This window comes from Emys orbicularis, chromosome 14, assembly GCF_028017835.1.
Source record: "Emys orbicularis isolate rEmyOrb1 chromosome 14, rEmyOrb1.hap1, whole genome shotgun sequence".
Taxonomy (NCBI): domain Eukaryota; kingdom Metazoa; phylum Chordata; order Testudines; family Emydidae; genus Emys; species Emys orbicularis.
In genome coordinates this window covers 18,039,852-18,060,766 of record NC_088696.1, presented here as the reverse complement: position 1 = coordinate 18,060,766, position 20,915 = coordinate 18,039,852, and the positions used below count along the sequence as shown (strand labels likewise).

Below are 20,915 nucleotides of genomic sequence, written 5' to 3'. Positions count from 1 at the left end.
TTAACACCAGCCTTGGCGACCCCATTAAAATGGGGTTGCGACCCACTTTGGGATCCCAACCCAGTTTGAGAATTGCTGGTCTAGAGCCAGGGTCCAAGTGCTATCTCTGTGTCTTCCTTTTCCATGGAGGAATTTGCAGAGACTACCTCTTGCAATTTTCATCTATTCACTTCTGTGGAGAAGCAAACCCAGGGTTTTGACATTCCTCACCCTGACAAATAATGAGAAGGAAAAGAGTTGAAATTCACCAAACTTTCACTTCCCTATCCAGAAATCACCTGCTTAGGAGTGAAAAGAGCCCTTAGTGAAATTATGTTTGGCGATAGATGCAAAATGTTTGCAAAGGTCAATTTTAACTCAAAGCCCATTTTCCTTGTTTACTGTTTATGACATTCTTTGCATCAGCAATTGATGACTATTGCACTGTGCTTATACTTAGCTTTAAACTACAACTTACTATTCAATTTGAACAGATAAGCTTTGGTTCTGAACTGTGCTTGACCTTTAACGTTGTACTCTGAACAGAGCACAACAACTTCTTCAGCAGCTATTTCTATTGAAATTGCAGTGCTGTTTGTGGAAAATGAAATACATCTTAGCCCAAATATTGTCCAATACTTTCATTGTACATTAGCACTTACTATTTATGGCATCACTATAATTCTGTTATGCTAAGGTTCATATTTCTAAGTAAGACTAGATTTTTTTTGTTCTGTCTTCAGAATACGAAGATAAAACCTCAAACAGGTTTCAGTAAAATTATTTCTGCAGAGTCTCCACATACTCTGTGAATGTTTCATCAGCCAATTTGAGTTATTTTTCACAAGAAATGAACATACTTTTTGCACCTAGTTGCACTTATCCAGATGGAAAAACATCCAGTCTCAGTGAACAAAACTCCTGAGTTTACAGAAATTGTAAAGAACACAATCATTAAATCTTTAGTTAAGAAAAGGAATGGTATTTCAAAGTCAGTTTTGGGTTACATAGCATCAAACTGGAGCTGTACTCGTCCAATGAGAAATAAGACTAATTCTAAGGGTCAGATTCTGATACCTTTACTCACAACAAATAATACTTTACTTCACAGTGATCCCATTAACTGGCCCACCTGTAGAGTAAGATGCTATTGAGCATGACTATGGAGGTCAAAATCAGTCCCTAAATATATTTGGCAGGAAAAGACTCGTGTTAATTCAAATAATTCTTGCTTGAAGTACAGTTACTACTTACCTACTGAAATAATACATTTAGATCCATTTGTATTTTCAATTTTATTATATAAGCACTTCTGTAGAAAATTAGATTTTTTAACAAGTGAAAATGTATCAAGTTTACCAAAACACATAGGACAATATTTAAAGTCAACACTGGTAAAAATGTGTGGTCTAGAAAAATACATAGGAATTTAAAGAACGTTAATGTGTGAAAAAGTAAACTACTTAAAAAAAACACACAGGAAAATATTGTAATTCTAAGATGAACATGTTAAACCCTTTAAGAAAAATACATAGGCTAAGAATGAAACAAGTATCCTATTAATCAATAGGCATTTAAAGTGGAGAATAAATCAGTCTTTTGGTAAATTGGTCATTCTTATCTGGTAATAACATTCCTTCCTCTTGGCTTATTAAATGTAATCTTCTTGAAAAGAAGAACAGAATCTGCAATACAAAGAACAACCAACAGAAGACCAAAGACCTGCAAATAAAAAGAAAACTCTGTTTCCTCCTATGCACATCACAGTTAGTTGTTTATCATCTTTACCTTTCATTGTAATAACTCATTCATTACCAATTCTGAGCAGATGCAGTTGCTACAGATCACTAAATTGGTCCTGCCCTTCTAAATATTTATGAATATTTGATTTGTGATGATTGAGAAATTCAGTGTTCTCCATACTTTAGGTCAGATATGCTGCAATCTCTCATAAAATGACTTTCCCCTTATGCTCTGGCAATCATCTTCACCCTGACCTTGCTTGCCCTTCATCTGTCATCTCAGAATAGGAAGTGACTCAGTCTCCATGGAAACCAGACTACAGACATGCTTCTTTATGTGAGATTATGCTTTCCTCCAGAACCAAATCTCTTATGTCTGTGTAAGTGATGATCTACTTAATGGTTTTGGATTGCAGTAAACTCAGTGTTTGCAGATGCAAGGCTAGAAGAAAAAGATTTTTTTCTCTTTCAGAAGTTTTGAAGTGAAAAACTCTGAATTGACAGGAAGTTACCTTATTTAATGTTTAAAATGTGAATACTTGTTATTAAAATGTGGGGCTAACATTATAAAATTTCAGTCACAAGGAAGCAAAACAAGTGTCATCTAAGAATCCTGTTTAGCAATGTCTTTGCTGCAGAGTTAACTTGGGTTCTTATGTGGGTGTTGCCCTAAGCCCCTGCCTGTCCATACATAAAGCACCAAAGTTTGGTGATGCTTTAAACCTGTGCTAGGTGGTCTGGCTGGGCGTACAGGCTAGATCTCGGGTGCCACTTTAACTTGGGCTGGTAACCCACCCAAGTTTCAGTGAAGAAGCAAGCCAAATCCCTCAAGTGATGATAGCTCCTTCAGTGCCTTCCCACAATTTCCATGTGCCCAGAAGGCAAGACAAGTTCTCCCACAATTCACTGGGGAAGAATCATGGAGCAGCTCTGCTTATCACAGCAACCTTGGGATATACTCCCCAGAGGTCTAGCAACACATGTGGATGAGTGGGGTACCAGTGAGGGTAGATATACATATTAGCTCTGAACTAGAGCGCTACAACTAGTAGTGTACCCACAGCAGCACAGGTAGCAGCTCAGGCTAACCGAGCAAATACAATCCCCCCAACTCCATGGGTACATACTCAGGTGGCTAGCCTGAGGCACTGCCTGTGCCACCGCAACCACGCTGCTAATTTTAGGTGCTAATTTGAGCTGAGCTAGCATGAGTGCATTTACCCATGCTGAGAATCACACCTCCCAGCTGCTGGGTAGAAATATGCAGTAACTTGAGTATGGCTTTGCAGTGTGGCTGCTCATATCTGGGCAGCAATCACTCAAGTTAACTCTGCAGTGAACAGGTACCCTTCAATTACCAACCCAACTAGCAGCACTTAGCACCTGTTTGTTACTGTATATTAGCAATTTAAGACCACGTCTATACTTGAGCTAGAGGTGTAGCATACATGTGCTAGCATGCTAACAATAGTGTAGCTGCACCGGTGTGGACAGTGTGATGGGCTAGCCATCCCAAGAATGATCCCGCCAGGATCCTAGGTACTTGGGCAGCTAGCCTATGCCACAGCTTGTACCACTGTGGCTACAACTGTGGTCTCAGAGCTAATGCACATACATCTACTCGAGTTGGAAATTACTTCTCCAGCTAGGGGCACATGTACTCTCAGTATCACTTGAAGTCCTGTTAGATGCTTTGTGTGCTAAACTACAAAGTTACATAAATCATTTCTAGATAATCTGTTCTTTGAGTGGCAGTATTTTCTCTAATTTTAGTTATAAACACTGGAATGGACCATGATCACAAGCATGCTTTAAAAACTGTTTTGTCGTCATCTTTAGCAAAAACAAAAAAACTCTAAGTGTTCTTTTGCAAATAAATTAGCTAAATGTGATAATCTGTAAAGCTATATATTAAGATTTGCTCTGCTTTTACACTTTATTTGCTTATTACTCATTTCTTTATGTGACAGTCCTCCATTTGTACTTGGAAGGAGGGGAGAAGTACTGACTCTTTACTCAGATGTTCCTTTATCAAATGATAACACACGGGATGTTTAATATTTATGTTAGTGAAGGTAATTTAGAAAATGCAGTTTAAACGAGATGCATTCTAAAACATATTTGTCATCTAGAATTCTAACTTTTCAACTCAATGCTATTTGCTACACAATATGAACAGTTTCAAAATAATAGTAATTTAGTAATGATAAATCATTGGTGAACATTATCTGAAGGAGACAATAATTTACCTCATTCCTCTTTCTTGAATGTAGGCAAGAACTTCAGATGGTTAAAATTGGTAACTAGCTATGCTAATTAACATCAGCTAAGAATCTGGCCCTTTATATTTAATCATGAGAGACATTTGGAAAGCAAATGCCAGAGAAACAAGTTAAACACTTCTGACTAAAAATTATAGGTTCTCATGTTCTCAAAGACAAAACAATCCAAGAACCTTTTTCAATTGCTCTAATAGTTCACTCTTAGCAAGTCGTGCACAACCATTATTTATATTATGCAATTTGGGCCTTTTTCAGTTTTTCTTCAGAATGTTCACTCCCCCAAGATTTCTTTATTTGACATGGTCATTCTCTGTTAGATAGAAAAAGAATGATTGCGTCTTAGCTGTCACCCAGGAGGAAACTATCCTTTACTATTTCCAGTGCATATCACTTGGCTTGAGTGCCTGGACTCAGTTCTGAAAAGAATCTGGTGTCTTTTCTTAAGTGCACCACCTTTCTGTGACACGGTTGCTGCTAAAATGCATTATTTGTCTTAAGTGTAGTAGTGAAGATTTCATTTCTTTTAGAATGGGAGTTTGTTGTTTTAGTTTTAGTAAATGACCTGCTCATTATAGGATGAACTGGGTCTTCAGACATGACTAAATCCAGATTTGTAAAACCAATTTCTCAAGTGTGTAAGGGGTGGGGAGAGAGAATCTGCTTCTCTTCCTCCTGGCAATCTTAATATCCTTATTCATTTTGCCCAAATATCTGTTTTATTAGGCTTGGCTTTAATCTCCTGCATCGTGGCAGCCAATAATAAGTCCTCAATCTTTTTATCCGGAATATGTGCAGTGTTTTCTCCTGCTATAGCTTTTAACTCAACTTTAAATTCTAGAAATTGCTCACGCAGGAGACAATGTTTAATCCAGCACAGTCAGTCACTTATTTTGGAATATTTGTAAAAGCTCTTTTAATTTGCTTCAGTTGTCAGCACTGGAACAAAATGACAGCTTTGCACACTATGGCTCATAGCTGTATGTATGAAGAAGTCAAAGTGAGAGTTCCGGTTTTTATTGTTTGACATATTTTAAAATGTCAAAAATTAGGACAGATTTATTTTGAGGAAAAAAGAACAGTAATATTTGTTACATGAGAATAACTAAATATTTAAACATTTAAGCCATCTCAATTTCAATGGTCTAATTTATTATTAATACTATAAATTCCCCTACTTACTCCTCCAACCAGAGTCCCAGTCGTGGTCTTGATTATTATTGCACACAGGCACACAATGATAAAGAACAAAACTGCAATCAATGAGTTGAAAATATCCTGAAAATGTATTATAAAACATAATTAACTTTCATTAAAGTACATGACTAACAAATACTGAAATGTGTATACTTGTAGCATATAGCAGTCTTATTTTACTCCTTGAAGGAAGTCAGTGAAAACAAAATATATTTGTCAAGTTGAAAAACATTAAATGATTGCAAATATTCCCAACATTGTTATTACCTGCCAAGAAACAAAATCTTTTTGCCACTGAAATGGGATTAGGTAATGTCCAAATCTGATCTAGAGTGACACCAAGTGGCATGATGCTAAAAATTGCATTCCTGAAATAATCCCCTTTGTCTGAGCCCTGGTCTACACTATGAATTTATGTCTGAAAAATTTAAATTTAAACCCCCTTTGTCTGAGCCCTGGTCTACACTATGAATTTATGTCTGGGTGTTTTATTCATTTGATACTGTTAGTAGTGAGAGTTTTTGTAATTCAAATGTATTCGTTATTTAAAAGACTAGTTCAATTTAAAACAAAAGAATTAATATAAGAGCAATTATGATCTTTTTTCCATAGGCAGAATTGTAACTGCATCTTACCTTTGCAGAACCAGTGCTTACATTGTTTTGAAATAACATGGAGCCTGTTCACAACTGTTAATTAATTAGGCACTAGCACAACACTTGTTTTATGCATAAATCATAGAATACATACATACACTTGCATTTTAAAAGATACAAATCAATACTTACAGCTAAAGGCCAAAATAAGAATTTCATCTTTTTATCTAGTTTTAGCAAGTATAGCCCAAAGAATAACAAAGTGATGACAAATTCCATGATTGCAAGTGCTATAAAGGCTTCATGGGATTTCGAGGCAGCAAAACAGATGAATGTTACAAATGCAACAACCTGAAAGAATAACGACAGTATTTACTAATGTCCTCCATTGTCATTTTAGCATGTGGTCAACATGGTGCTATGTCTTGTGCTCCGTGCCAAAATGTACTTCTGCAAAACTCCCCGCTGCCCCGCCCCCACGCATTGGCCCCGTCTTTGCTCAGTCAGGGACTGATTAAAGCCACTAGGACACTTAATTTACTTCAGTGGGTTTTAGCCGACGGCGCTCCGACCAGTGGCGCGCTGCGAACCTCTCAGCCCGCCCCCCTCGCCCCAGGGGCTCGCCCGGCGCCTCGGCCCAGCCAGCCTGTCCTCGTACCAGGCGGGCGATTTTCAGCGCTCCCGGCAGGGAGCGGGGGTAGCCGGTGTTCACCTCCACCATGGCGCGCGGGACAGTCCTGCTGTGCAGCCTTCGCTGCGGGGCGGTGCCGGAACTAACTGAAGCGGCCGTTGGGCACGCGCGCGTCTAGCGGCCAGCGCGGGAGGGGCTCGCTCTGGCCCGCGCGCACAGAAGGGGCTGGGCAGGGGAGGCCAGGGTCGCTCGTGGAGCGCGTCCCGTGCCCGCCCCACTCCTTGTGCATCCAGCTCCACCTAAACCCAGCCCTGAGGCACAGCCAGCCTGCTGCCGCCCAACTCGCCATCCCCCCATCCCCATAGAGCCCACTTCATACAACCCCGCCTCCAGCCCCACCCCTGTATAGCTAACCCCCTCCCACTCTCCAGCCCCACCCCGCAGAGCCAGCTTCCCATAACCCTCCACCTCCTGTATAGCTAACCCCCTCCCACTCTCCATCCCCCCATCCCCATAGAGCCAACTTCATACACCCCCGCCTCCAGACCCCCACCCCGTATAGCTAACCCCCTTTCCAGCTCCCCCCCCCCCCGCAGAGCCAACTTCCTACAACCCTCCACCTCCTGTATAAACAACCCCCTCCCGCGTAGCGCTAACTTCCTGCAACTGCACTGCGTTCACCATTTATCAGGTACTGTATATAGGTTCCATTAGCAGATGGGGAACAACTTAACAAGTGACTTGGAAACAAACGCAGATAGGTTCCCCTGCAGGCCCTGCAATCGAAACATTGCCGCACTGTTGCGCCTGTAAGAAAACTAGAACGTGTAATTGACTAGCAACAAAAATGAAACTGATTAATTTTCAGTTTCAGTCCAGCCTAAGTTGCAAAAAAGTAAAGAAGCTCCAGGCAGGGTGAACAGCATGTCAGTTCTTAGTTTGAATAGCCTCTGTTGGTGTTTTTAACTTAAGCAGAATTTTTTATGCAACCACCTTCTTGAATGAACGAATGAGCATCTGTCAAAACATAAGAAATAAACTTGTAAAACAGGAGCATTATTAGAGTGCACTGTGTCTTTAAGGGCCACGGTGGAAGGCTTCCGGGGCAGTAGTTTGCCAAGCTTGGTTGCTCAATGCATTGCTCAGTGATTAATACAGTAGCGGAAGTGGGATCATACAGGAAGCAAAACATTACACCAGCGGAAATTTGACCTGTTGGGATCCAGGAAGCTCTATGCGGCTCGAGTCTTATACCTAAATCTTAGAGCTCAGCGCTACCGGAGATGGGCCATGTGGTTATTGAAATCGTTATGGATCCGGCCTCTCCTAAGCCTTCAATGTACCAGGGGCGCTCAAGCTGGCCTCGGGTTTTGTAGCTGGAAGCGCCAGCGGAAGCAATTGCTACATCCACTGATGGCTAATCGCAGCCTCTGCATGGCCGGCTGCTCCCAGGACGCCTCATGTACGCCTGGTACTTTTGCAGCATGAACCGTTTAGTTGTGTTTAAAAAGATTATTGATGCCACCCTTGCGCCCTGGTATTTGTAGCATCAGGAATCTCTCGCGCTGTCTCTCAATAGGTTTGTTATTTGAGATGAAAGTACTGTAGAGAGAGAGAAAAAGCAAACGCCACTTCATTCCCCGAAATAGGTTGATGGTTATTGCTTTTCACAAAGAAGTAGCTGATGCTTATTTTGAAGGTATTTGAGAAAATGCATTTGATCTAGTGGCTATGGTGGTGGTAGTTTATTAAACATTGTTGCTGTGGTCCTTGATTTATCTTTTCTTAAGTATGTAGCTGTATGTACATTTAATCTGCTGATCGCAATAGGCAGCCTCTATTCAGTGTTTGCCCTCCCGCAAATTACTCATGATATTACGAAGAAGGAACCCATCTGCCAAATGGGGAATTTAAAAAAAAAATGAAATGCAATATACTGAAAAAGTGTCACGCCTTGCAAATATATCCCCCACTCTTCATTTTTAGAAAACAGGATGAACTGTGTTTTTTTTTTTTTTTTGGTAGTAGAAAGGAAGAGGCACTTTTTGAAAGGTTGAGCAATCAGGAACTTTCAAAACCCTTTTATGGCACTAGTCAGTACTTGTAAAACAAGTACCCATCTCTACTTCTCTATTAAAATGCACACATGAACAATATACTGTAATTAAATGCCCTGAGTCCTTGCTCAGCTATACACAGTGAACAAAGGTGCAGTGAACATTGTAAAGGGACATTATCAAATTGCAATCCAGTCAATTTCAGAAAATGAGTTAAAAGTACACCTCTACCCCGATATAACGCGACCCGATATAACACGAATTCGGATATAATGCAGTAAAGCAGTGCTTGGGGGGGGGGGAGTGCGTGCTCCGGCAGATCAAAGCAAGTTCAATATAACGCGGTTTCACCTATAACGCGGTAAGATTTTTTTGGGCTCCCGAGGACAGCGTTGTATCGGGATAGAGGTGTAGTTTTAATTATACCTGTTCTGAGTCTCCTGTCAATTTAATTTTTTTTTTTTTTTACAATCACAAAATTCCCTGTTTTTAATATGGTTTCCCTCCACTGTGAGAGAGGCCCAAACAAACAGAGAGAACCTGACTTTGCACAGGCTCTGGAGTCTGCACTACCAGTTGGAATTGTGGAACTGTGGTTTGTCATTCTGCACACAAAGTTCTGTCAAAGGTGCATAGTATCTGGTTTTCTCTACTCTTTTCAGTGATAGTTTATCTTCGATGTTACTTGTAACAATAGTAGGTACACATTTTTAGATGGACGAGTGACTTTTAAATTGAAACTGGCTCCTTAGTATCTAAGTTCCTGACCCTGCAGAGTGCTCTGCTGACAGTGAAGTCAATGGTGCTTTGTCCAGGCACAGGGATCTGCCAATAATTCATTGCAGATTTGGGGCCTATTTTCTTACGGTGAAAATAAGAGCTAACAAAGAAACAACCATACATAATAAATAATCCTACTCAATGAAGGTAGGAACCAGCCATTTGACTACTTGTAGTGTATAATAATATAAAGTAAAGCATATGAATTATAGCCATGGGAGTTTAATGTAACATGTTTAGTGTACCCTATAACTCCTAAACCTAAAACTCATTAATATATTCATTCTTACAAGAGTCCCGATAGTGGCTTGGATATACAATCTAAGAGCAGTTTTCTAGTTCTTCTAACAGTGTTTCTTCCTGTTCTAGATAAACACCTCATTAATGAAGGAGAGAAAAAGACAGTTGTAAGTATAATATTTTGCTCAGAAAAATGTATTTAGTATATTATTATTGCAATATAATTATATTATGGAAATGTCCACAGGCTAATGACTGGGTCTTGGTGTGAGCTGGTGCACAAATCTAGAGTCTTATCCTGCATTTTGTTCCGGGCAGGCAGACCCTTGCTGAAATCATTGAGGTAACTTAAAAGAAAATTAGGAGGGTTTCATGCAGGGGCTGCTCGTGTGGAACACACGTCGCTTGATCAGGGCCACAGAAGTAATAGCCAGCATTCTGAATGTAACCTCCTTCATTTACATTACATGTATTTTGGCTGTAAATTCTAAGTACTGTACTCAATTCATGGTGTTTTAAATCTAATTATTTTACGAACTATGAGTAGATGGTTGGACAAAATACTTTTCACTCATTTTAGAAACCTAGATGGCTAAAAGAAATTGTAATTTGCCTGAGAAAAATCTATTTATGGGTGTAGAAGTGATAACATTTAATGTACAGTAAATTGTATTCAAAGTAAGCTTAAAGCCTTTTGGGGTGACATTTAACACAGTGTGGATGGCTGTGTAATGGGTGCTGTAAAAGGTGCAGCAGCACTGCAGGGAAACCTCTGCAACCCTGCGTGCCATGGAAAGGGGTTCTGCACTTCTGAAAAGGATGTTGTGGTGGAGAGTTAGGATTGGATGGTGCAGATCCAGTAGCCCAAAGCCTGCAGGCATTGAATCAAACTCTTATTATTTTAATAGCCACACTAACTGTAACAGGGCATATGGGACTGGGTGCAGATGTGCAGTTGCAAACATGGTTTTGAAAATCTGGCCAGTTGAAGCCAACATGTATCAGTTTGCACAAGTAAGGCCCAAAACTGTACTGGCAACTTATATCTTTAGATATTAAAGGTCTGATTCACCACTGTGTTGTTCCATATTTATTCCAGCACAAAACTCCATTCCTTTCAACATGTCACTCCATTGTAAAGCTTGTACAATGCAATAGTGAATCAAGACCCGAACTCTTGAAGTTCTCTTGGAAATGCCTTAACTATATTGACACTAGAATTTGCTCTAATGTATTTATAATGCTAATGGATTATTTTTAGACTATAAGTATGTGTTTCTACATTTGCTGTCAGTTATTTCTTTGCAGTAGCATTCATTTAGTATTGAAAGGTTGGTGTCCTCTTTCCCCAGATCTGCATTGAGGGGAATATTGCAAGTGGAAAAACAACATGCCTGGATTATTTTGCCAAAACTACCAGCATTGAGGTATGGGGCTTGAAACGTCTTAATGTTCAATCAAATCAGCAAGAGTTTTTCTATTTATAACATTGACAGTATTTGAGTCTACTGCAGTATTTCCCAAGATTAAATGTGAGTAAGATACATTTAAAGGCACACTGTCAAACATTTTCTAGTTTTTAAACTCTTAGCAATAGTCTCAGAAGTTTAAAAACAATACTTTTCTTTCTTGATGTTGCCCTTTTTCATTTGGCAACCAATAATTTTCCTTGGTTTTTAGTTAATGGAATGGAAGCCAGTATGATGTATTGTATTTTTTACTACATTTGTGCTTGGGTTAATTGTTGCCTTGATCCTACAATCACACACATGCATAGCTTTGCTCATGTAAAATAGGCTATTGACTGCACTGGGTCTGCCTACTTGATTAAATATATATATGTGAGTGTTTCCATAATCGAGGTCTAAGTTAGTATTAGTTTCTTGGAATATTGTAAACTGCTGCTACAATCAGTGGAAGAAGCAGTATATATTTTAGGAAAATCCTTAGTTGTTGAGTGGCAGATATAAAATATATACAATTCAAAAATATTCAACAATGGAACATAGTCTGAATCTGTAAAAAGCAACAGAGGGTCCTGTGGCACCTTTAAGACTAACAGAAGTATTGGAGCATAAGCTTTCGTGGGTAAATGCCCACTTCATCAGATGCTGATGAAGTGGGCATTTACCCACGAAAGCTTATGCTCCAATACTTCTGTTAGTCTTAAAGGTGCCACAGGACCCTCTGTTGCTTTTTACAGATTCAGACTATAACACGGCTACCCCTCTGATAGTATATTCCAGGGGTCGGCAACGTTCGGCACGCGGCTCGCCAGGGTAAGCACCCTGGCGGGCCGGGCCGGTTTTATTTACCTGGTGACGCGGCAGGTTCGGCCGATCGCGGCCCCCACTGGCCGTGGTTTGCCGTCCCGGGCCAATGGGGGCGGCGAGAAGCCGCGGCCAGCACATCGCTCGCCTGCGCCGCTTCTCACCGCCCCCATTGGCCCGGGACGGCGAACCGCGGCCAGTGGGGGCCGCGATCGGCCGAACCTGCCGCGTCAGCAGGTAAATAAACTGGCCCGGCCCGCCAGGGTGCTTACCCTGGCGAGCCGCGTGCCGAACGTTGCCAACCCCTGGTATATTCTGTAGATCAAATGTTGTCCCTCAATAAACTAGCAATAATCAATAGAACTACCATTTTTATTCACTGCATTTTAAAAAATCTTAAATGGATCTCATAATAAGCAAAATCAGAGACAATTCACGTAATGAACCTAAAAGGTATTAGTCCCATATAAGTAAAATAATTCAGGTAAAGATATGCTGGTTAGTTGGGAAAAATACATTTGTATAATTCCTTTTTGGAAGTTTGTCAAACAAACATGAGATTTGATCCCATATTCCATAGGCAAAATGCTTTTGGATGAGGAAAAGACAAACCTATTGTTAATACTGTAATTGCTTTAACCAAAACAAATTCAGAATAAACTTCAGGAAGCATTTATTTATGTGTACATAAAATCTTAAAGGTGTTGATAGATCTGCTAAGAAGAATATTAATACAAAAATCTAGGATTCTTCATAGGGATACTTAGTATTAAGAGGGTCCTTGGTAATTTAAAAGGAACGAATTGAGTTGAATAACTAGCCAGTAGCCCAAAATGTTTTTTTAAATATGTATACAGTGCAAAAATTTAGAAAGTAAATGCATGTAGTTTAGCTAGCTAATCTCAAACTCACACTAAGATCTTAAAAGTCCTTTATGCCCTGATCATGTAGTTTGGTGGATCCTCATGCCCACATGGATACCACCCTGGAGACTCTTGTGGTTTTAGCTACTTAGGGCAGAATAGACCTTCTTTTTCTGTCTAATTTTGATTATTATTAAAGTTCTAACTGCATTTCTTTTTGATCCACAGAAATAAAATGAGTTATGTATAATGGCATATTGATCTTCAGCTTTTATTCCTTTGCCATTCTGTTTTGTCCTATGGGAATTTAATTTGTGAGCAGATCTTTTGCATGAAATACTCTCTACATTCAGCTGTCAGTTCTTCTCTCTTTACACTGTTACTGATAAATGACAGCCTTCTATGTGGGATTAGTCAGCCATTGCTTTGTTTTGGTGGGCTGATAAAAATAATAATAATGATAATAATAAAACTACCAACCATCACATTTTGTAATTAAATGCATCTTTTTCATTTTTATAATAGCTCTTAAATTGTGTATTTCATTAAATCAGTCCTTTTAAAAAAAAAAAAAAAAAAAAAGGGATAGATCCTCCAGTACAGACACTTTATTATTCAAGACCATTTTTATAAATGAATATGTTGATACATTCAGATAAATAAAATAAAAAAATTGAAATTGCTTGTGTTACATGGAATGAATGTCATTTTTTAATTAAGGTTTTGACGGAACCTGTGCCTAAGTGGAGGAATGTACGTGGTCACAATCTTCTAGTAAGTGGCAGGAACTAATCCTGTGATTTATGTTCTGTTAAAAATATGGACCCTGATGTTCTCAAAGTCCTGTGTGAAGGTTTAGATGCAGTGAAGTCCCTAGCAAGGATATGGTCACAATCTTATGTAACTGAATATGAATATCATGATGGTGATTGTTTTTTCCCCCTCTTATTTAGGAATGGGCATTAAACCTATTGTGTGCAAAATGTAGTCCTGAGAAGGACTTGGGCTCCGATCTTGCAAGCAGCTCCATGCTGATGGCCACTGCACCCACAGTGAGCCACATTTTGAAATCAGTGAGCTCTGTGCAGGCATAAAGGTCTGTCTGCATGGAGCAGGTTGCAGGATTGGAGTCTTAAAGTGATCTCAGAGACACAATGGGTCTGTTACTGCCTGGCAGTGAGTTCTTTAGTTCATAAACAAACTAAGGCTAGGACAGCTCTTTCAAATGCTCAAAGCAGGCAGGAAAGTGTTTTTTAATGCTAAACAATACAGTACAGGTAGAGTGTGTAGTAAGGTGAAAGGAGTTGGATTTGGCAGTCAGGGAGTGCTATGTGACTGCTGAGACAATGTCCTGCAAGATGTTGAGTGCCTTCATTGACTATGGGGAGAGTTCAGGGTCATCCTCACCTCACAGAATCAGACACTTTTAATGCAGTGATGCAGCACCGTCAGAGACTCCACCCTCTGATAAATAGCATTATTACCCAGAGCGGTGTGTGTGTGTCTGTCAGAAATAAAAGTAAATGAATAAATTTCACTTCCAGCCTAAATTGCACAAACAACTTGTTCAAAGTACTTGCACTTTTGTACTCACAATATGCATTTTGGCTCCATTACTAGTAGCAGTGTGTCCTGAGGAAAGCAAATTCCCTTGGGTGGAGGTTACTGATGCTCCGCTTTCTGTTTTTCCATTGGCAGTGTAGCAGGGGGATGCCCCCTTCATGCCTTGTTGTGTCACCAACATTTTCAGCAGTAGACCACCTGCCTCACAGATCTCTTTGAGGTGGGGGGAGAGGCCAAGTCTGTGTCCGCAGGCAATTCAGATCACTTTAAACCCTGATGTTTGCTATTAAGCCGTTTTGCAAACCAACACTTGATCCTAAAAACTCCCTTTTTACTATAAAGTGTTATTCTTTGGGTTTATGGTACAGGCTGATATTTACTGGTGTAAAGAATTGAAGCGGGGTGGGAGTCCTGGAGATTAGAGAAATGCTTTGCAGGGGGGGCCACAGCTGGGCTCTGCGGCATAGGCGCTGACTCCATGGGTGCTCCGGGGTTGGAGCACCCACAGGGAAAAATTGGTGGTGCTCTGCACCCACCGACAGCCAAGCTCCCCGCCCCAGCTCCCCTTCCCTCCCCTCCCCTCCCCTCCCCTTCCATTCGCCTCCTCCCCTGAGTGCGCCGCATCCCCGCTTCTCCTCCCAGTGCTTGCTGCTGCAAAACAGCTGTTTTGCGGCGTAACAAGCTGTGGGAGGGAGGCGGGTGAGGGGCAGGGATTTGGGGAAGGAGTCCAATAGGGGCAGGGAGGGGGCGGAGTTGGGGCGGGGACTTTGGGGAAGGGGTTGGAATGGGGACAGGACGGGGCAGGGGGGAGTGGGGCAGGAGTGGAGTCGGGGCAGGGGCAGGGCCGTGGGGGGGGTTGAGCACCCACCGGCGCCAGGAGAAGTTGGCGCCTATGCTCTGTAGGGGAGGGGTTGTTGGTATCTGGTCCCCTGGCATACATACTTGCTGACAGACATACTTGCTGACAGGTATTTTGAAATAAATTTCCAAAATAATTGAAACTGGTGTGATTATGTAGTGTTATTTTGACAAAATTTGCAGAATTTTAAAATATTGTGCACAGAAATTTTAACGTTTTGGCCCAGAATTTTTAATGTTTTGACGCAGAATGCCCCCAGGAGTAATAATGCTGGTGTCTGCTACCTTAATGCCATTATTTCGGTAACTCTGAGCAGGTATAAAATATATAGCTTAGCTTTATTTGTTACTAATTGGTATAGTCAAAGTGGTTTTATTTCTCTCTCATTCTTCTGCCCCCATCCCCAACACCAGGGCTTAATGTATCAAGATTCATCACGGTGGGGGATAACGTTGCAGACATACATACAGCTTACCATGTTGGATCAGCATACCAGGCCAATGGTAATTTAAAGATATTTTTTTCTTTTAATCTGAAGCAGAGATATTAAGGTGCATTTATCGATCAAAATAATTTGATAACCCTGCATCCAGAAGATAAGACCCTAGGTTGACTTTCATTCTGTGTTCCTAAGCAGGTAGGAATTTCCATGTGAAAAGACAACACTGATATATTCAAGTCAATGCTCAGTGGGGGCTGGGGCATCTACCTCCTATATTTACATGTGTTTCAGTCCCATATCCAGTATTGCTTACTGTTAAATGTTGGCCCATGCGTTGGTCATCTCTCAGCTTGATTGTTATCTTTGCCTTTTTATTTATTTTTTGGGGTATGTGAATTGTTGGAACCTCAAACTCTGGGTTCACATATGGTAATCTTAAATGTGAATATTCAAAATCACACATTGGCCGGTGTCACTCAGAATACCCCCTGCTGATTCATGTGACTCTAAACACAAATGCAGCTTCCTGCTTCTCACCTCTTCCCACTCTAACCCATCCAAAATACTTCTGCAAAGATTATCTACCTCTTCCTTTTGGATTGTCTACACTTCTTTCTCCTCATCCGTTTTCCTTCTGCTCCCTTCTCACATTCTTCCCAGTCCTCTCCTATGTGCACTCTTTGGGCTGGATCCTCCCTTTTCCCTTTCTCATCCACCCTTGAAACTCATTTGTTGTTGCCTTGGAGTCTTCATTTATTGTTTCCTTCCCACTTGATAGCATCTCCAGTTACTCCTATACCTGAACTATTTGTTATTGTATCATATTGTCTGACTTTACTTTGGGGCAGGGGTCTTTCTTTGTAAAGTTTCAGAGTAGCAGCCGTGTTAGTCTGTATCCTCAAAAATAACAGGAGTACTTGTGGCACCTTAGAGACTAACAAATTAATTCCACTCCATACGGCTAAATGCAGTGCCTTGCATAATGACAGGTTTCAGAGTAGCAGCCGTGTTAGTCTGTATCCTCAAAAATAACAGGAGTACTTGTGGCACCTTAGAGACTAGTCTCTAAGGTGCCACAAGTACTCCTGTTATTTTTGAGGATACAGACTAACACGGCTGCTACTCTGAAACCTGTCATTATGCAAGGCACTGCATTTAGCCGTATGGAGTGGAATTAATTTGTTAGTCTCTAAGGTGCCACAAGTACTCCTGTTATTTTCTTTGTAAAGTCCCATGTAAGGTTATGGTCCAATGAAAATGATTAATAGTAATTTGACAAAATAGTTATATAAGGCTGTGGCTTGGGGCTTTCTGGAAATAGTTTTTCCTTTCCTTCTCAGAAACGTGACATTTTACAAGTTCCAGTTTTGAAGTATGCCCAGTTCTCGTTTCTCTGCACTCTTGAAGATTTGGACAGATCCTGTTAACTTTCTATTCAGTGTGTGTTATGAGACAATTGCACCATAATGCTGGGTTCTTCTTGGATGAAAACACAAATAAAAATTATACCTGTATTCTGGCTGGCATGTAAAGAGGGAAACAGGTTATGATTGATAGCTTCAATGAAAAGATGCTGAGACACTAGTCTCCTAAAATGAGCAGACAGTAGCCTTTTATAATGGCCATGTCCCTAGTCTGGATTAAAGCAGTAACAGAACATACCAGATTGTGGCTGCTTTTGCACAGATACACAGGGAAGAGAGGTCACAGGGAGACCTTTCTCCATCTTGTGCATTAATGAAGGAGGCAGCCAGCACATTGGTCTTGTGCTAAGTGAGTATGAGGGAGGTGGGTTAGTGTGGCCAGAGGCACTCCACAGGGAGCATGGCTGGGTGGGGTGAAATCCACATCCCAATCTCCTCTGCACCTGTTAACAGTGAGCACTGGGAGAGTGCATGCTTCACCCATTTAGAGGGTGTCATCATTTCCACTTCTGAGCATGTTCCCTCCCCATCCTCAGGTGTTTCCTCAGTCTGTTTCTGTGTTCCATGGGCAAAATGCCTTCCACTTCTACCCCTCTGTGCCCCATGCCCTGTAGCACTGCTCTGGCTCTCACAGCCACAGAAGAGTCCCAATTGTTGTCCAGCTTCAGGGTGGATGGAACTTTTCTCTCTCTCTCAATCTTCCCTGTAGATATAGAGGAGGCTAAAGAGGCAGGAAGCCTTCCAGAGCTCTGTCTTGCAAAGCACCTTGAAAAGTGCTCCATGCACCATCACTTCTGTGAAAGTTGTGAGATGAAAGAGCTGCCATGCAAAGGAGCATATTGAGTAGCAGACAACTGGGGGTGCTCAGTACCCAGAAGGCCTTTTCAGTTCCTTTGTATTTCCTAGCACAGCTGTGGAAAAAACCCAAAAGGTTTGGATGTGTTTGAAAGTGCAGAGAGTTCTTTTGTTTGATTTGCAAAATGTTAAAAGTCCCAGTGTCTCTTAAGAGCTCATTAAAAGCTCCCAAGAATTCCCCTGCATTCTAATCTGTACTCTGCTGCCAGTTCCTGTGTCAACCTTGCAGTAGCAATTGTGACTATGTGACCATTAACTCTGTGCAGAATAGCTGATTGGAAAGAACTCCTCAAGCACCACCTGATTCTTTAGAGACCAGGGAGAAAAGCTTAAACAGTGGCAGGAAATCATCACTCACCAAAATTGAAGCCCATTTGGGTGGTAGATCAGATGAAGCTGAGATACTCTGCCAATTACAGTGACTGCTTTGGCCCCCGTGAAGGAGGAGTAGCACACTTGAGACAATTCTAAAATCCTGTTTTCTTTCTATAGTGTCTCTGATCAGTACCCTATGTAATAAGCTCAGTAACATATCGGAGGAGGGCACCACTTCAGGCAGTGACAGTTCCCATTGCTCTGCACATTCTAATGGACTGCAGTTTATTTCTAGTCAAGTATCTAGTGATTAACTTCTTGGTATTGGTGGGTTTGGTGCTCCTGCAGTTAGCTTTCAGACATCTTCCATAAGTCTAGTGTGTCAGGAAACTCCTGGTTCTGGAATCCCAGGTTTATATACATAATGTGGGTTTTAGCCCATGGAAGCTTGTGCCCAAATAAATTTGTTAGTCTCTCAGGTGCCACAAGTACTCCTCGTTCTTTTTGCTGATACAGACTAAAACTGCTACCACTCTGAAACCTGTCAGAAATGTTTCCTGAGTAAGAGTAATTTTTTCTCTCTGCCCAAACAATTAGTCTGTGTTACAATCAGCATAGTTTAGTAGGAGTTTAATAATGTAGTGACCATGAAGAAGATTAATAAAAAATGGAGGTAAAAGGACATGCTATGCAGCATTAGGGGGTGAAAGAAACTAAGAACATTGGAAAATGTAAAACTAGTGAATGGCTGTTGTTTTTATCTTGTAGATTTCCCCGCTAAGAATGATGGAGAGGTCAATTCACAGTGCAAAACACATTTTTGTAGAAAACTTATATCGAAGGTACAGTACATGGTTTACTACTTTAGCGTCGTTTTTTAAATAAACTGATCATCTTAGTTTTCTATGATAATTTGCATTTCAAGAATCCATGAAACTTGTAGAAGTGTATTAGAGAGCTAGTGGTTCCTTACTCAGTCAATGCTGCCGTATATATACAAACACACACATACACATTCAATCCAATCTTCTTTTGGCTGAAACAAAATAGATGTTTAGTAGTATTCAGAAAGATACACTACAATTTAGGACAGGACACGAAGAATAAAACTATAGGCAATTGGAACAGGGAAATTAAGTAGATACAATGTACGTTAATTACACAAACTAGATTTGGCCAGGGTCTGGAGAGGGGTAGAGTTAGGGAACAGGGAGCAGGGGGCAGTTGGATGGGGCGGGGGCGGTCAGGGGACGGGGAATGAGGGGGTTGGATAGGCGTGGGAGTCCCGGGGGGCCTGTCGGGGCGAGGATGTGGATAGGGGTCGGGGCAGTCAGGGGACAGAGAGCGGGGGGGGTTAAATAGAGGGTGGGGTCCCAGGGTGGTGGTTAGGGGACAAGGAGCAGGGGGGGTTGGATGGGTTGGGGGTTCTGAGGGGGGCCGGAAGTGGGAGGGGGCAGATAGGGGGCGGGGGCCAGGCTGTTTGGGGAGGCACAGCCTTCCCTACACAGCCCTCCATACAGTTTTGCAACCCTGATGTGGCCCTCAGGGCAATAAGTTTGCCCCCCCTGGTCTAGATAATACTTAGTCCTTCCTTGAGTGCAGGGGACTATGACCTCTTGAGGTCCCTTCCAATTCTATGATTCTATGCTGGCTTTTTAATATATTTGAAACAATCTGTAATGGGTTATAATTTGTGAAACCTCAGACTGGTTATAGGAAAAATGTTTCTTGCCCAAATCTGTGGGGAAAACAGCTGCTTGCCAGTAGATCCACAAGATGGCATCCATGCTACACAAGCTCTTCAATTGTGTTTGTTACTGAGTTACTTTGAATGTTTACATAAGTGCTAAGCTAAGATGTAAGGCATGTAAAAACAGTGGAAAATAGTAAGAGTCACTGTTTATCATAGTCTGTATTCGGAAGACTATACTTAGTTCTTTTTCTTTCTTTTAAGCTATTGATTTGCTTTTTTCATATTGGACCAAATGCTTGTGTCATAAGAATTGAAAATCTTGCCTACTGCTAAAAGGCTAAGTATAACGTGCAATGACTTATTTCTTGACTTTGTAACGTATTTTCTACAGGCAGCTATGGCTCTTGGCATTTCTGTTTTTGTATCTTTTTTAGTGTTGGGGATCAGGTATTTACTTTGTGCCTCATTACAACAAACTGCAAAATTGGTTGCAAATTAAACAAACAAGAGTCAGAGTCTGTGAATGGATATTTAGGTGTTTGGGAAATGAACTCATAGAATATGAAAAAGGAGACATGACAGGTGAGGTAGAGGGACAAAAAGTGATTGGTCTTTTATAATTAATAGATGTGGTTTGACAGTTAATAGATGACGTTATATGTAGTTTAGGACCTACTTTGGATCTCCTAAAATGGGGCATGTTGTAACCACAGGCAATCTTATTGCTTAGTGCATATGTGATTATGACTAAGGAAATTTTTGTATTACATAGCCAGTGTAACTAGTCTGCAACTCTAAGATGCACCAAGATGTGTATTTCTGTTTTCTTGTAGAATCCTAGAATTATAGGGCTGGCCTTAAGAGGTCATTTAGTCCCTCCCCCCTCACTGAGGCAAGATTATAAAACACTTCAGAGGGGGATAAGCCTGAGGCATGAAACCAAAGCCCTGATGATTTTAAACCATCTGAGATGTGCAGTAGTTGCACTGAAATTGCTACCACAAAATAGTTTCTTCCCTACAAATATCAAGAAAATAAAGCTATGCATTGACCTGACATAGGTATGTTACTTACCAAGTTTGCATGGCAATCATATTGCTTATTCTGGGTCTTGATAAGAGGAGATTTTC

The 20,915-nt window shown here is 41.0% G+C and overlaps 2 protein-coding genes across 4 annotated transcripts in view; one reads left to right on the top strand and one right to left on the bottom strand.

Annotated features, from left to right (window-relative positions):
• Nucleotides 1–1,259: 1,259 nt before the first annotated feature.
• On the bottom strand, nt 1,260–6,598 carry CKLF (chemokine like factor). The gene is made up of 4 exons (XM_065416678.1): nt 6,452–6,598; nt 5,986–6,144; nt 5,183–5,278; nt 1,260–1,701 (listed from the first exon to the last, which is right to left on the bottom strand). The coding sequence occupies exons 1-4, from the start codon at nt 6,512–6,514 to the stop codon at nt 1,597–1,599; spliced, it is 423 nt and encodes a 140-aa protein (XP_065272750.1). The 5' UTR covers nt 6,515–6,598; the 3' UTR covers nt 1,260–1,596.
• A 423-nt stretch (nt 6,599–7,021) lies between these two features.
• The window catches only part of TK2 (thymidine kinase 2), a 28,603-nt gene continuing 14,709 nt past the window's right edge, over nt 7,022–20,915 (top strand). The window contains exons 1-6 of one of the 3 annotated variants that reach the window (XM_065416373.1): nt 7,022–7,115; nt 9,631–9,668; nt 10,854–10,928; nt 13,355–13,408; nt 15,470–15,559; nt 18,861–18,934. In XM_065416373.1, coding sequence (XP_065272445.1) covers nt 15,476–15,559; nt 18,861–18,934 — 158 coding nt within the window. In that variant the 5' untranslated portion in view covers nt 7,022–7,115; nt 9,631–9,668; nt 10,854–10,928; nt 13,355–13,408; nt 15,470–15,475. Of the gene's footprint in view, nt 7,116–7,594; nt 7,887–9,630; nt 9,669–9,811; nt 9,845–10,853; nt 10,929–13,354; nt 13,409–15,469; nt 15,560–18,860; nt 18,935–20,915 lie in introns of those variants that run through there. The other 2 variants (XM_065416372.1, XM_065416374.1) reach the window with 2 other exon arrangements.